Genomic DNA, 15,173 nt, shown 5'->3' on the forward strand with positions numbered 1-15,173 from the left:
AGTCATTTTATTTGACACGGCACATAGAAATTCAAATAATTACATCATTTACATAAAATTTAATGACATTCAGGTTTTTAGTATGTCCTGCATACCTATCCCGAGGCATTGTTTTGAAAAGAATAAAGAACTCCGAAATTTTCCGAATAGATTATAGTCTCGATAAAAACGCGCCAAGCACGACAGTCTACTAAGTATGACCTATTTTTCATTTACGAGTAAAACAAAAATATGTAATATTTTTTAAAAGGCATAAAACATATTTCTACAAGCAAATTTATTTTTAATTCATAAAAAGAAGCTAGGTGAGAACCTAGTAAGTTGCAAGAACTTGTGTTCGAACCCTTTGTATATTACATATACAATAAAATATGTTCAAACATTAGAAGCATAATATTAATTCTATTAAAAAAGAACTAACCCGCAGAAACTCAGTAACAATACTTAAATGTATATCAAATAACGGACCGCCTTCCGGCGGCCCGTAATATATGTAATTTAGTAACTATCGAGAAATTCGATTTTTAACCGATAAAAACAAATTGAGAGAAATGGTACTCAAAATAGAGAAAATTTAATATCATTTCAGAAAAAGACGTATTGCGAAAAAATATATTAAGGCAAAAGTCAAAGTGAGAGAAAACAATCAAATTTTGACAAGTACAAAAACAAAGAATCACATCAGGCAATAAAATGGCGTTTTACAAACAAAATTTGGTTAGAGGAATGGTTCTAAAATACGAAATATGTACATGTACCCTGTTATGTCAACAGATGAATTCGTAATACATCATTTTTTTCATTCGAGTTGATATTATGTCATTACTATGATCTTTCAATGGAAGATTTATTTAAAATCATCACCTTCAAGCATTGCCTACAAGGGAAAAAAACTATCGAAATTGCTTGCATTATAAAGTGCTTTTTTTTTTTTACTAAAAATAAAGTTCATTTATTTCCCTAATCAACAATATGTATGGTTAAAATTGTGAAAATCTGTTTATAGCTATAGAGCAATAGTCATATTGGTCATTATTTAATCATGCTAAAGGTGAATTGCCGCAAAGCATGAAGCGTAGACAGCAAAACATGCAACAGCTTTAAACAACCAATGGTAGCCAATCAAAACACGCGAAACTTGAACAAGAAGCACATCGTAACAGCGCCCACTAACAGATTAAGATGTCTACTGTATGTAGAAGCTTTGGAAATACACGGTGCTGCAGTAACAGATGACGCCCTCTTGGTTTCATCAATCCATTGGTTGATGTTTTTCGTTAAAATATCAAGGGGAAGGGCTCCATCTTTAAGAATGATAGAATGAAAGTCTTTGATGTCGAACTTCGATCCTGCCAAAATGAAAATAAATAAAAGGATCAAGCAAAAATGATAATGCAACATGATCATTAATCAAAAAAAACCCAAACATTAGTAATTTATTGTTTTGAATTTTTGTTTAGTTTAATAAAATGTTTGTATTGGAAAAGTTCAGCTTTATAATTTAAAAATACATCGTATCTTTGTCCAGATATTTGTTTGTTGTTGTTTTTTATGGTTGTGTTCATTAATTTTTTGGGGACAGGGGTAAAAAAAAAATGATTTCTCAGTGACAGTATAAGGGCGTACCAAGCGTACATCTCCCTTAAAGTTCATGTCAACGAACATGACATGCGTTTTTTTTTATGAAAAAAATAATCGTTACATAGATGCTGATATTGCCAGAATTGAAGAGATAAATCGAGGCATGTACAAATTACCCAAATCTTTCTGTGCCTTTGCCCGTAGTTCCTTTATTTTCAGTTCGCCAATCTTGTATCCGCACGCTTGGCCTGGCCATGTTAAGTATCTATCCACCTCGGTAGTTATTGATTGCTCACTGTACGCGGTGTAATTCAACATGAATTCTATTGCCCTATCCCTAGTCCAACTGCAATAAAAAAAATCTATCTAATCCTTTTTACCATACAATATTTGGAAATGCTATTTGATTTAAATCAATTTTAGGCAAGCAAAAAAAAAACCAACTCAGAAAATACTCAAACAACGTGAGAAATTGTAACTAAAAAATAGGTAAACTCTTTCGTGAGGTATGGATGCAGTGCTAAAAGATCCTGGCAAAGCTGAGGCTCAGTTAGTCCAAATGTTACTGAATGATTTAACTGATTCAAATTTCAGGCTATCGAGCAAAATTTTAAATACGCATACCTGTGTTTTCATATTGTAAAGAAGTATTGAGCAATATTGAACGGAAGGTTTGATATGATAATATAAAGGAATCAAAAATGTCATTTCAAGAAGCTGGTTCGAATATTGGATAATTAAACCAGTTTTTAAAAACATTTGTAATATCTACGATGAATCTATCCGAGTAACGTGTGAAACAAAAGTACAGAAATCGGCATAAAAATCTGGGTAAAGTATACTCAAGTTGATTTAGTTGGGATAAAGTATTTTGCTTTGAAATATGCATTTTCCTGACGGTTAAAGTTGAAGAAATAAACATTTTGCAATTCAACTTGATAACTTTATTAACATGCAACCTAAAACATCTAGTTATATGAGTATCATAATGCATTAAAATACATTCATTTTCATCTATATACTAAGTGCATAATTTTTCAAACAATGATGACAATGCATAATAAGTCATTGAATACATGTACTCACTTGAAGTGATGCAGTCCGGTATCAACCACAAGACGACAAGCTCTGAAGATTTCCGATCCATACCTACCCATACTGTAGAAAAAGGAGTAACGTTTAACTTCTATTACTAACGTTTTGCAAAATGCACACAGGTAAGGCTCGATTTCGTAAATTTTGAACAATCTATGGTTAAAACGGCCTTCACGTCTGTGATTCATTGTATTAGCAACTTAATGATTGGATAAAGCTAGATTACAGTTACATGGAGTTTGTATTTATATCATCTTTTATTTTCATATACTAAAGATACAGGACTTTCATAGGATCAACCTCTGCCACTTAGTAAAGTGAAAGTCCTGAAAAGTTGACTGAATGGCAGAGCTTCAGTCACAGTCTAGTTAGCTTTCAGTCACCTTCACTTGACTGAATGTCAGAGTTTCATCTTGTGTTTTCTTATATGGATAGAGTTACTTACAGTTCATAGTCATCCTCGTACAATCCCATTTCTTCACCTAGAGATTCAGCATACAAAGCCCATCCCTTGATGAAATTAGACAAAATATACATTATGAATCCATGCATTCTATTTCATGCAGATTTTCATCCTTCATTCATGTAAATAAACACTTCGACAGGCATCGTCACAATTTTGGGCAAATTTCGTTTTCCTTTTTTTTTTATCGTTTCTTTTTTATTGTCTTTTCGTCCTGCGTAAAGTTATAAGCAAGATACAGAGCTATAAATTCATTCTTTTTTATGTAAACAAGGCTAGTGCCAATTCTTTGTTACAATAATTCATTACAGCTTCAAAGTTCTTCCTTAGGCCGAGTTTTCTATCAAATATAAATGAACATTCCCTGACACTCAAATTTTGGTTGACTGGTAGAATTGCCGTTTTAAAGCTTTGTTAACATTAAGAGTGTTGAGTTGTCGTGGCTATATAGAAAATATTTGTTTGAACCTAAATTTGTCGGATGCTTTTCTTTTCTATTGAATAGCTTAGGGCCAAAAATATATTATTTAAAATTTAAGGCAGATCTGAGGAATAATATGCCGACCATCAAACATCCGTAACAAAAATATTTAATTGAAAAATTTTTATAGCTTGGTTCAAACTGCATGTAATCTGATTAGATAACCTTAACAAATACCATGTACTTCAATGATTATCATTTATATGGCCATTATTCTTACTTAATGAATTACGCAATTACTAAGCAGAATAATTTTTACTGTCATGAGATGGTCTGTTCTAAAAGGCAATTTGCATAAAACTGCATTTCAATTATTTTAAACATATTTTCCAATCAACTTCTACTAAATATACTAAAAAAAAAATTTAACTTTGAATAAACTGTTGTTCATATTAATATGTTCGAGTGAGTACCTCAACATATGCTGTGTAAAATGGAACTTCATAAGGAACAGTAAATAGATAGCCAGCCATGTACTTTCTATAGTCAGGTATTTTTACTGTGGATGCAACACTAATCTGCAATTCAAACAAACATACAATTAGTCTTACCTCAAGATATGCAGTATAAAATGGGGGTAGAAAGGGCGGTTGGAAGTATTTATCATCAAGATTATATCTGCGGTATGCGGGACCAACGTTTGTGGACTGCACACTCCCCTGTGAAAACAACTCATGAATTAACGAGGCTGGATGGTCATCATTTTAAAATCGTTTTCTACCTCCGACAAATAAGAGTTTTCCTTTGTTGACGACCCAACTTCCTTTAACTCTCTCTTAGATATATGAAAAAAAGGAAATCGAAGATTTTTCGACTAAGTTCCTGTAAAACTCATTTACCGGAAAAAGAAAGGGGCAATCATTATGCTTTCACAAATATAGAGGTCTCTGTTACAGTAATCAGGGGAGAGTTTACTTAAGAAATCAATTATCAATTTTAAGTTATGCATATCAAGATGTAAATAAGGGTTGGTCACGTGCATAGCCTACAATAAAATCTGCTGTAAAGCATGATCTCTGTTAATAATTGTTAAGAATCGCATTTAATCTGCACCACATGCTAACCAATGCATGATGGCTTGTACATGCAGTAACAAAATATAGCTGTTGACTATGCTAATGATAATCTGTAATTCATTTAATATGTGATAGCTGATAACCTATTTGTAGTGATCATAATTTATTTAATGTAACAGTTGAATTACCGGTAAATGATTGGTTCTCATTAATGCGGCATTCCAGTTTCATTTTTCGCGGGCATCACTTTCGTTGGTTTATTTAAAATTACAGTTTCAATGATAAATTAAATAGTAGCCAATGGTCTTATCAATATATCAATGTTTTAAAGGCCGAACATTTTAACACTCCGAAAATTGGTATTCAACGAATTTTGATAAAACCACAGGATTCAGTTTCTCATTATTTTATATTTACATCTACCGAGTATGATTCCCTCTATTTCTTACGGAAACTTTTGTTAATTCATAGCGCTATAGAAACTTTAGAACCGAAATCGTCACGCCCCGTTTATCGATTGGTCGAAGCCTACAGCAACTGAAACTGACAGGAAATCGAAAGGATTGAAATCTACACGTCCCGTTTATCGATTGGTCAAAACCTATCGCGACCTAAGAATAATCACGGACTACATAACATAATCATGATGATGTCAGACTCAAATTCCCATAGAAGACGATTAGGCTGTATCTTTTAACCAACGTACTGATGTACATTAACAGTAATTTAGTTTAAGATGTAAATATAAACATTAAAATGCTTTTCTCGCTGATTTATGCGGGTTATGAAGGTAGCGACCATTGCATATTTTTTTTTGTTATACTTTCATGTTAAATACTGAAATCTGATTGGTTAAGACGCAGTTAATAATATTTTCTATTACCCTCAGCGTTAGCAACGCACTTAGCAACGGGTAACATTATACAAATATTGACTGGGGTTGAGGGCAACATTGATTATATTAGCCCCCGAGGGACGAAATATTGCCCGACGCGAAGCGGAGGGCAATATTTTCGTCCAAAGGGGGCTAATATAATCAATGTTGCCCGAAAACACAGTCAACATTTGTTTTGTTATATGAAGAAACAAACCAAAATTTAAGAAATTAATTGAAAACAGATCGCCGTAATTTTCTCAGCTCAACAAAGAATTCACGAATTCAATTTTGTGCAAAGTTCATTTCCAAAATATCCTCAGCATCAAACGGTCACTTGTGATATTCCGCCGACCGTAAGAATTTACATACAGATGTTCTACCTGATTTTACTTCACAGTAATTCGCAAATCCTTATATCCGTTATGATAGCAAACCGTTGCATTGCGCGTTCGTTGTTTACTTGCCTTGACTGACTGTCTATTATGACGTCACCTTGTTTTGGAGTCGCGAAGAATTATTTACGTCACCGTTTACGAATCAACAAATCAGAGGCGATTATTTGAAATAGAGGGAATGTTCTCTAGATATTATTCCTAGCCGGTCAATATCTAAAAAATATTGACCGGTCGATATTTTTCGGACGAGCTGATATTACAATTATTGACTATTCGTCTATATAGAGTTATATAGTGAGAATATACTACTGAATATAACAATAAAAAATGTTACATGCGCGAAAATTATGCGCGTACGGTTCGCTGTAGAATTCACGTTATTCCTATATAAAAGCAGTAAAATTTTCTGAAAAATTAAGACATTCAGTATAACAAAATAAATAGTGCCTGTTTGGGAGGATAACAGTTGAAATTGACACCCCTCGAAAACCATTGTCAACCTCCGCTTCGCGTCGGTTGACAATGGTTTTCTCGGGGTGTCAATTTCAACTGTTACCTCCCAAACAGGCACTATTTATATAACATTACTCGCTAACGCGGGTTATGTATTTTTTCTGCAAAGTCGCCACCTTCATATCCTGCATGTATCACCAATGAAAGCATTTTATTTTTTAAGTAAATGCTGACTTGGATCTGAACAGTCACTACTGGAAAATCTAACTTATTTTTAAATGACGCCTTGTAATAACATTACATACAAGTACTCATTATAAAAAGTAAAAGAACCTTGCCCCACCGTCACCGATGTTTTAAAATCACTCAACTCAGTCCATAACTCAAATCATTTAGAGAAAAAGTGCATAAATTCGAGGTCAAAACTCTGACATCTTTTTAAGACTGCATGAAGTTTAACTTGAAAAAAAAGTTGGTGACGGTGGATCCTGGCACACCATTAACTATAACAAAAAACTTACCTTTAAATGAAAGCTTCAATTTGTATATATTTTAAAGGATAGAGCAGACTTTATACTAATAAATGACCAAGAGCTTCATTAAGCGGTTACAGCCCACTTACCTGCAAATGATGGCCTGGAATTGTCTCGTGGAGAAGTAACGCCATGAAGTCTATGGTTACACTGTAAAATTTCAAAGATGTCTTTTGTACTTCACAATGATATCACCAGTTTGTGATTTAAGTAAAATAATCGATCTTATATTAGTCGTTTCTTTTCCTTCATACATTTTGAATGGAAATTTCTAAAATGGTTTTGAATCTTTTTCTAAAGATAATTTGATAGTCGTAGCAGAAGTGTCTTTGATAAAATTTGATTAAACAATGCTCTTGATTAGCTTTAAAAAGCTACATTTTGCATTTGCATAAATAAATGTGGGACTATGTGTGAATTCACCTAAATTCAACAATAAATCATGACGATATATATGATACTACAATGACAAATTTGAAAAACATCTGAATTTAAAACACCGTAATTACTACTTCATGTACTAAGGGGCTTACGACTTTTCGGGATGGAACACATTGACTTGAAACGTGCCAGGCCGTGATCCGTCAGGGGGTCCGGCCAAATACTGACCATCGATGCCATCGATGGGGTTGGGTTGTACGCTGTAACGTGAACACAAAAGTGCAAACAATATGTTATTACTAAGAAAATGTTCTATAATTTGAATTTGTATTGCAGTACTAATACTTGGAAATGGCCAAGAAAATGTTCACTTACTCAACCGGTAAATTGGGAAGGTCCTTAAAGAACTTTGGCAACTGGGGCTCAATCTTATTTTTAATTCGATCTTTGTACCATTTAATAATTTCTTGCTATAATAAGAAATAAAGAAAAATAGTTACATCAATCCATGATTTATTCATCGATAGCTTTGTTTTTTTAATGACATGTATGTTAACTAATAACTAATTATCATTACTAAGTTTAACAACATATTGCATTTTTTTTTACTTTAAAACATTTGAGATAATCCAAACATCAACATCTTGGTTGTAGCAGGGAATACATATTGTATGGAAAATTTTTTGAAGATATTATTTAAATACGTATATTTAAATACGAATAAGGGAAACCAATAATCCACTTGTATTTTATTTCACATTTGTTGATAATTTTGGGATAAAAAAAAAAACAACTTTACTACCATGTATGCCTTATATTCTAAAAAAAAATATTATTTGTAATTCTTACCCCATTCTGTAGATAGAAACTTTGATTTTGTCTAACGTTCGCGAAAAATTCCTTAACTGAGCCTTGATGGTTAAGTTTCACCATAATCTATAAGAAATTAAAATGTAAAATACAAGGAAAAAACTTCGACTGAAATAAAGATAAAATCATTCAGACTGTAATTAACAATATTAGGTTTGCTAAAGTGAACGTTTGAAACATGTTAAAAATTGGAAAAACTGCTGAAAAAAACCCACTTGTTTATCATATTTTATTCACAGAAGAACAATGGATACCTTTTTCATTTCCGATGAGATTCTTTCTACTTCCTTGCGACCTTTTTCATGAACCTCATCTGGTGTTATATCTAGAGACAAATGCCATCGCAGACATGCTTTGTAAAATTCGGTTCCATTATCCCAGCTGTTGACCCCGAAATTTGGTCTTAGATGTTTAAAATATGTCTATTTGAAATATAGATAACTGTTATTTTTTTCAGTTGAATAACATGAGAGAGAGAGAGAGAGAGAGAGAGAGAGAGAGAGAGAGAGAGAGAGAGAGAGAGAGAGAGAGAGAGAGAGAGAGAGGGGTGGGGGTCAATGTATATGTTATTTAATTTATTACTTTTGATTCTGCAAGTTTGCTCACTTAAATATGAAAATACTAAAAGTTAATAATTCTTACAAAAACCGTTATGTATCACCATGTGCATCAGTAACATGAGAGAGAGAGAGAGAGAGAGAGAGAGAGAGAGAGAGAGAGAGAGAGAGAGAGAGAGAGAGAGAATACAATACGTTTTCTGTTATTACCACAAGGGCCAAGCCCGTTTTTACATTAATTTCAATGTAACCATAAATAAAGAAGGGTCGAACTCTGACCCAAATAAAAAACTACCAGCTAGCTTCAAAGCCTAATAAATCAATTAATTTTTAAAACACTCGCAATATGCATGTATTTTTCGGAGAAGTAAAAATAAACTGGCGACTTCGAGAGAATAATGACGTATATCTCCGCTATTTTAAGACCCATCAACTTGAAATTCGGCTGTATCTATGACATTTCCTCTCCGAAAAATACATGCATATTGCGAGTGTTTTAAAAATTAATTGATCTATTAAGGCTTTTGAAGCGAGCTGGTAGTTTTTTATTTGGGTCAGAGTTCGACCCCTTTCTTTATTTATGGTTACATTGAAATTAATGTTAAAACGGGCTTGGCCCCTGTGGTTATTACCACCATTCCACTTACTTGATTAAAGTACTGTTTTAAATGTCTATACTTGTCTATTATTTTAGATACTGCTGCTTGTGCCTTTCTGTCTAGATCTTGTCTAAAATTTATGTTATAAATTAAAACAGGACATAAAAACAGTCAATAAAATAAATTTGAATAAAAAAATGTCTATTCGACCCAAAGATTATTTTGTCTTAAATTCTATAGCAAAAAATGAGAGCCAAACTGGTTCTTCACACCTTCTTTAAATTCTTGCTTTACTCGAATACTGGTTTTGATAAAGGATATGAAGTATTTAAACATACAGTTTATCTTTATTGACAGATCTTCAACGAAGCATTCGTTGCACATTTTACTGCGAAACCAATTAATAGTACTTGCTTTTTGTTTTCATCAATACTCGACTTTGGCAAACGATCCTTAAAAGGTAAGTACATTGGAAAAGTGGTTGGTTGTGCATTTTTCAAAACATCGTCAATTTGCCCTGGGATTCTGTTCTGAAATTTTATATATAGACTGTTAAGACTGTGTGATATTGCACTACCTGTCTGTTTCCTACGCATACAAGAAAATACATGTCAATGTGTAAAGGGACCTAGGCACCATTTGAGATCAAAACTTTATTTTTTGTGTTTAAAATTGTCAAGTTACAAGCAAGATACAGACGTGAGCGATCTTTGTTATGTAAACAAATCTGGAGTCTTATATTTGTTAACAAATAATGCAAAATACAGAAATTACCATTTCTTAAACAAAATGACTCGTGGCAAATATGATAAACTGATTCAATGTGTTCATGATTAATATCATCAAAAAAGGCCATATTTTATTGGAACTCATAACAATATCACAAGACTCGAGGTTTGTTTACATATAGACATAAATAAGTCTCTCTCTGATGATCATGTCAACAAAATTATCATCGCGTTGGGTACCATGTTGAAACAATTATCTATCATGTTCGCTTTATTATATTCATGCTTGCAGAAAGAGATTGTTTACTCGTATGTTGATAAAAATAGGTAGCATTTTGACATAAATAAGTAGATATCTACATTGTTCGTATGTCATTGTTGGCATGTCAACAAAACAATTGTTGCATCTTGCATGAAAGACGCAAGATGTCAGATAATATTGTTAGTATGTAAATTCTTAATTTTGGAACTTTTTCTCTTTTAAAAAAAAATTCAATTAATCCTCCATGTCAAGAAATGTATTTTGCATGTAATCTTATCATTTTTTTCAAATCCACACCCTCTTCTTGCATGTTTTATAAATTATCTTGCGTGTAAGTGTCGGAAATATGCCACAATAATTTTGTAATTATTTTCCAAAATAGGAAAAAGAACTTACAACAGAAACCAAATGGTAAGTATGTTTTTTCTCAATTGCTTTATTCATTCTTTCTATCATTTCGTCTATCTGAAATAAAAAGAAAAACTCTTCATAATCCATTTCTCTTACTCTCATCACCACTGATAATCATTATGACTAAATCTGACTATTGTCGTTAACCCTGTATTAGAATATTTCAAAATTCCAAATATCTTTTTATCTCATTTCATCAAACGTGCCTGGCTGCACATTTCCGGGGAAAAAATTGGGTTGACAATGTTCACACAGATTCTTTACACACTTGCAGATGTACATGTAAACCTGCCTGTTTCGGATAATCTTCCAGACGTTTCAAGTAGTTTTCAAAATCACCAACTGTGTCAAAAGGAGTTATACTCTGTAGATAGGAAGGATCGATTTGCGGGCCCTCTAGAAAGTTGATTGGATTGAGGGCATTGTAACTGTAAATGGAAATCGGATAAATGAGAGAGAGAGAGAGAGAGAGAGAGAGAGAGAGAGAGAGAGAGAGAGAGAGAGAGAGAGAGTATGCCAAAATCAACCACCCAATTCCATTCTTTGAAAATAATTCATGTAATTCAGTTACTAAAAGCATTTTTCGGAGTAAATACGCCACTACCAAGGTAGCACGTTAGCATCCGCTTAAGATGCAGTTTTGTAAAAAGAAAATTATACTCATCAAATTATAAATTATTGCCTAGAATGCATATATTTCAGTAAACTGAGAATCCACTGTAGTATACTTTGTATTTATTTAAATTAAAAAAAAATCTTTATTTCGTTTGATCCATTCTTATTTGAAGTAATGATATATTAAGAAGGGGGGTGAGTACTCACTCTCTCCATTTGTATCCGTTGATCATGGTTGTTAATGTATCCTTGAAGATGTCATAGTCCGTCTTCTGTTTCGGCGAGAGCTGATTGTAGACTACATTGTTCATTAGGCCATTCAGCAAATTAGTCGACTTAGTCTAATAGAGACAACAAAACCGGAAATTATGGGAAAAACAGGAAATTATGGGAAAAACAGGAAATTATGGGAAACAGGAAATTATGGGAAAAACAGGAAATTATGGGGAAAACAGGAAATAATGGGAAACAGGAAATTATGGGAAAAACAGGAAATTATGGGAAAAACAGGAAATTACGAGGAAATGGCATCTGCGAATTCGAAATTCTGATGGTCAATGGTTACAAAACAAAAACTGATATTGTATAAAGAGAGCATTTAATTGGGTTTTTTTTAATTTCTCAAATACTGTTAATATATTAAAGTATATTGCATAAACAATTTTTTTTCTCGCTAAGTTCATGCTTTGTCCCTCATTACCCCTTCCTGTTTAAAATTGGCACCCAACAAAAGATAATCCACAACATAAGCTCTCTTAAATTAATGTATTTCTTAATGGATACTTTGATAAACGTTCTAATAGTGATAGGATATATACAAATTCCTCGTCGAATCCGTTGTATGCGAATGTCTCCGTTTTATCGTTGTATTTGTGAAACTTCATGGCCGTGGAGTACTCGGGAGACCTCTGGAGACGCCATTCCCCGTAGTCTTTCTGTAGGTCATCCAAGGTATTTGGAACACATACATCTTCATAAATAAAGATAAGAGTCACACAACCGGTGATTCTTGTCATCATGTTAACGCGGTCAATGGATTTACTGGTGGAATTTATTTTTAAAAGTCAAACTTACAAGACGTTGTACTAAACAAACTGAAAACAAGGTTCATGGGCACAACATGTGATTGAACCATTTTTTAAAACTAGACCTTGGAATTGGATTAGGAGGTACCTATCTATTTTTTGCATCAAAACAAGTTTGAAATGACGCTGATTTCAAGAAAAATATGCAGAAATTGCGTAATTTTAGCTCAAAATCCAAACAAATCTTTTTGATTTCAAAGAGCCATGGTTTAGTGCCTGCAATGAAAGCGACAGACCTTCATCACATACACGTACACGTAAGTGTCACGACTATCCAAAGTCCAAGCTCCTGTTCAAGTGGTTATAGCAAAATTCGCGGACATGTGTGTGTGAACATTATTACTGAAAGTATCCATTCTTACCTCTATTTTGTAACCAGTGTTCATATGATTATTAACCTTTCGTTTATTTTTGAAAGGTATACACATATATGATTTTCTCTAAACATTTCCTTAGAACTGAATGAGATTATTCAATCAACATTCGGTTATCCATTCGCGGAAATGTTTTAGATTTAAAAGTAAATGTTGGAGGGGGACCGAGGGGCTGAACTTGGAGAGAAAGAGAGTATGATACCCCATTTAAATGAAAACGTGTGTATGGGTGTTATATTTTTTATGCCCCCCCCCCCCATTTGACTTTTTAAAACATACATTTTTGTTATACCCCTGTAAAACAGTGACTATAAAACTCTATACGAAAAAAAGTCAAGCATTTTGACTGTTGGACTGGAACTGTTAGGTTGGAACTGTTAAAATCGACTGTTAAAAAAGACTGTTGACCGGTGACGTCACATTCCGCGAAAACGTGTTATTGGTTAGAAGGGGTATAACAAAACAGTCGTTGACTGTGTCTCGGGCAACAGTTGATCTGTCGGACCGGCTCGCAAAACTGTTGCCCGTGGCCTTAGGCCTTGGGCAACAGTTTGCGAGCCGGTCCGACAGATCAACTGTTGCCCTCGACCCAAGTCAACAACTGTATACTGCTACCTTGGATCATATAGAATTTGCCGCCTACCGCCCCATCTGCCATTGGTGCGTGCGCATTATCTAAAGATTATTTCACACGTTGCTAGTGTGCGCACGTAGCTGTTTTAAGACATTGCAATGCCGAAGCAGAGAAAAATATAAAATATATGAAAGGCGTTCAGATCTACAAAACATGCATTAATTTTAAATTCTTATACAGGTGTAAGTGCATTTTGTTTATTTTCAATATTAAAAACAATTTGTCTGCGGTTTCCGCTAATGGAACTAGATGGAATATTAAATTCATGTTATACGTTCATGTTATGAAGTTTGGACTAAAATTATAAAGGTTTCTTTTTTAAAATTTGAAATTTAAGAAACAGATTTGAAATAATTTTGGAGAATATACGAGAATACTATCGATAATTTTCGCAAAATTACAACATCAAAAAGTTAAAAAATCAATTAATTATTAAATAAACCAAATATGGTAAAATCTTACATTTTTTGGCAAAACATAATCAAATATTCAGAATAAAAAGAAAAAAGTTCATTACCTAATCTGAAAAGAACAACAATCACCAGTAATTGAAATCTCAAATCCATTTCGATCAATTACCTGCAAAAATAAAGTTACACTCTTTCTGAATTTGAAATGCTCTACACCACAAAGCACAATTAATGTACTCCATTTAACGATTATACCTACATGTACATTGAGTGTTTTAAACATTCAAGTAAAACGTTTCTTGAAAATGTCGATTGTTCGCTCTGACGGTCTGAAATGAGCACTTTAAAATTGTACCCAGCAACGGTTTGGGTTCTGAAATATGTGCTCTAGAAAAGTAAACTTACTTTTATCTGATGGAAGAGAGACATACATCGTACACTTGACCTTAAATAGATATATAGGACATTGGGGTGTTTTCTAAACTATCCTACCGATCAGATTCAAGTTTGTGCTACATGTAATAACGTTATATCTGTTATGCCTATTTGTCGTTAGAATTTCACCGAGAGTGCATTTGTTTGAATTTTAAATTTGATAGCGTATTTTTTCTAGGGCAGAATTGGAATTCATTATTGCATAAATTCGGTTTCCATGCAACATAAATATTGCCATTAACTTGAGGAAACAAAAATGTCAACCGTCGGGAATGAATCACGTTAAGCTTGTGTGTTAGTCTTCATGAAAGAGCTCGGGAGATTAATGGTTTCAGCATTGCATAATGAAGCCACTTGTTCTCTTTTTCATTATCTACTGTGGATTTTTTATCCCCTATTTGCTGCAAACCTGTAGCGCCATAATGGGAAATGGGAACATGTAGGCTGAAGGACAATGCTCCATTTTTCTTTTCGGGAGACAGTATCAGCAAACCATCTCTGAGCTAGAAAAAAACCAATAGATATTACATTTTTAAATGTTAAATTAAACTTTAATTAAAGTGTGCAGGTAAAAATAGCACTATTCACTTTGACACATTTGACGAGACCATTCAGTTCATAGGAAGCACTTCTATTACTATTCCCCTTATCAGAAAAGATATTAATACGCGTACGTTACATGCAAAGTAACATTCATTGTTTTTAATATGTTTGTTTCGACATCCATACATTTTTGGGGCAAAAAGAATTAAGTCAACATACCATACTAGATCACAGGGGCTCGTCACGAAGTTTTTTCAACCTTTTATATATACCACCTCTATACTATAAAATACACAAGGGAGGAATCAAAACTCGGAAAAATCGCTACCTCCCGATTTCGGTCGCCTCGAATTAATTCTTCTCGGACGTTAAACC

General features: G+C 33.3%; 1 protein-coding gene across 5 annotated transcripts; it reads right to left on the bottom strand.

Moving 5' to 3' along the window:
• Positions 1–315: 315 nt before the first annotated feature.
• Positions 316–14,249, bottom strand: LOC105326090 (uncharacterized). Of its 5 annotated transcripts, none has more exons than XM_034472461.2 (18): positions 14,226–14,249; positions 13,928–13,989; positions 12,136–12,287; positions 11,525–11,658; positions 10,995–11,130; positions 10,688–10,756; positions 9,716–9,831; positions 9,350–9,431; positions 8,400–8,567; positions 8,125–8,211; positions 7,651–7,745; positions 7,428–7,535; positions 6,984–7,044; positions 4,172–4,279; positions 3,122–3,186; positions 2,668–2,739; positions 1,758–1,927; positions 316–1,349 (listed from the first exon to the last, which is right to left on the bottom strand). In XM_034472461.2, exons 2-18 carry the CDS (start codon positions 13,974–13,976, stop codon positions 1,123–1,125), a joined length of 1,899 nt encoding a protein of 632 aa, XP_034328352.2. In that variant the 5' UTR covers positions 13,977–13,989; positions 14,226–14,249; the 3' UTR covers positions 316–1,122. The 5 variants fall into 5 exon arrangements, with proteins under 5 accessions (XP_034328352.2, XP_011424246.3, XP_065924193.1 ...); XM_011425944.4 differs by lacking the exon at positions 14,226–14,249 and adding an exon at positions 14,080–14,197; XM_066068121.1 differs by lacking the exon at positions 14,226–14,249 and adding an exon at positions 14,080–14,197 and having other exon boundaries at positions 10,688–10,752; positions 10,991–11,130.
• Between the last annotated feature and the right edge of the window lie 924 nt (positions 14,250–15,173).

The sequence above is a fragment of the Magallana gigas genome, chromosome 8 (assembly GCF_963853765.1).
Source record: "Magallana gigas chromosome 8, xbMagGiga1.1, whole genome shotgun sequence".
Classification (NCBI taxonomy): domain Eukaryota; kingdom Metazoa; phylum Mollusca; class Bivalvia; order Ostreida; family Ostreidae; genus Magallana; species Magallana gigas.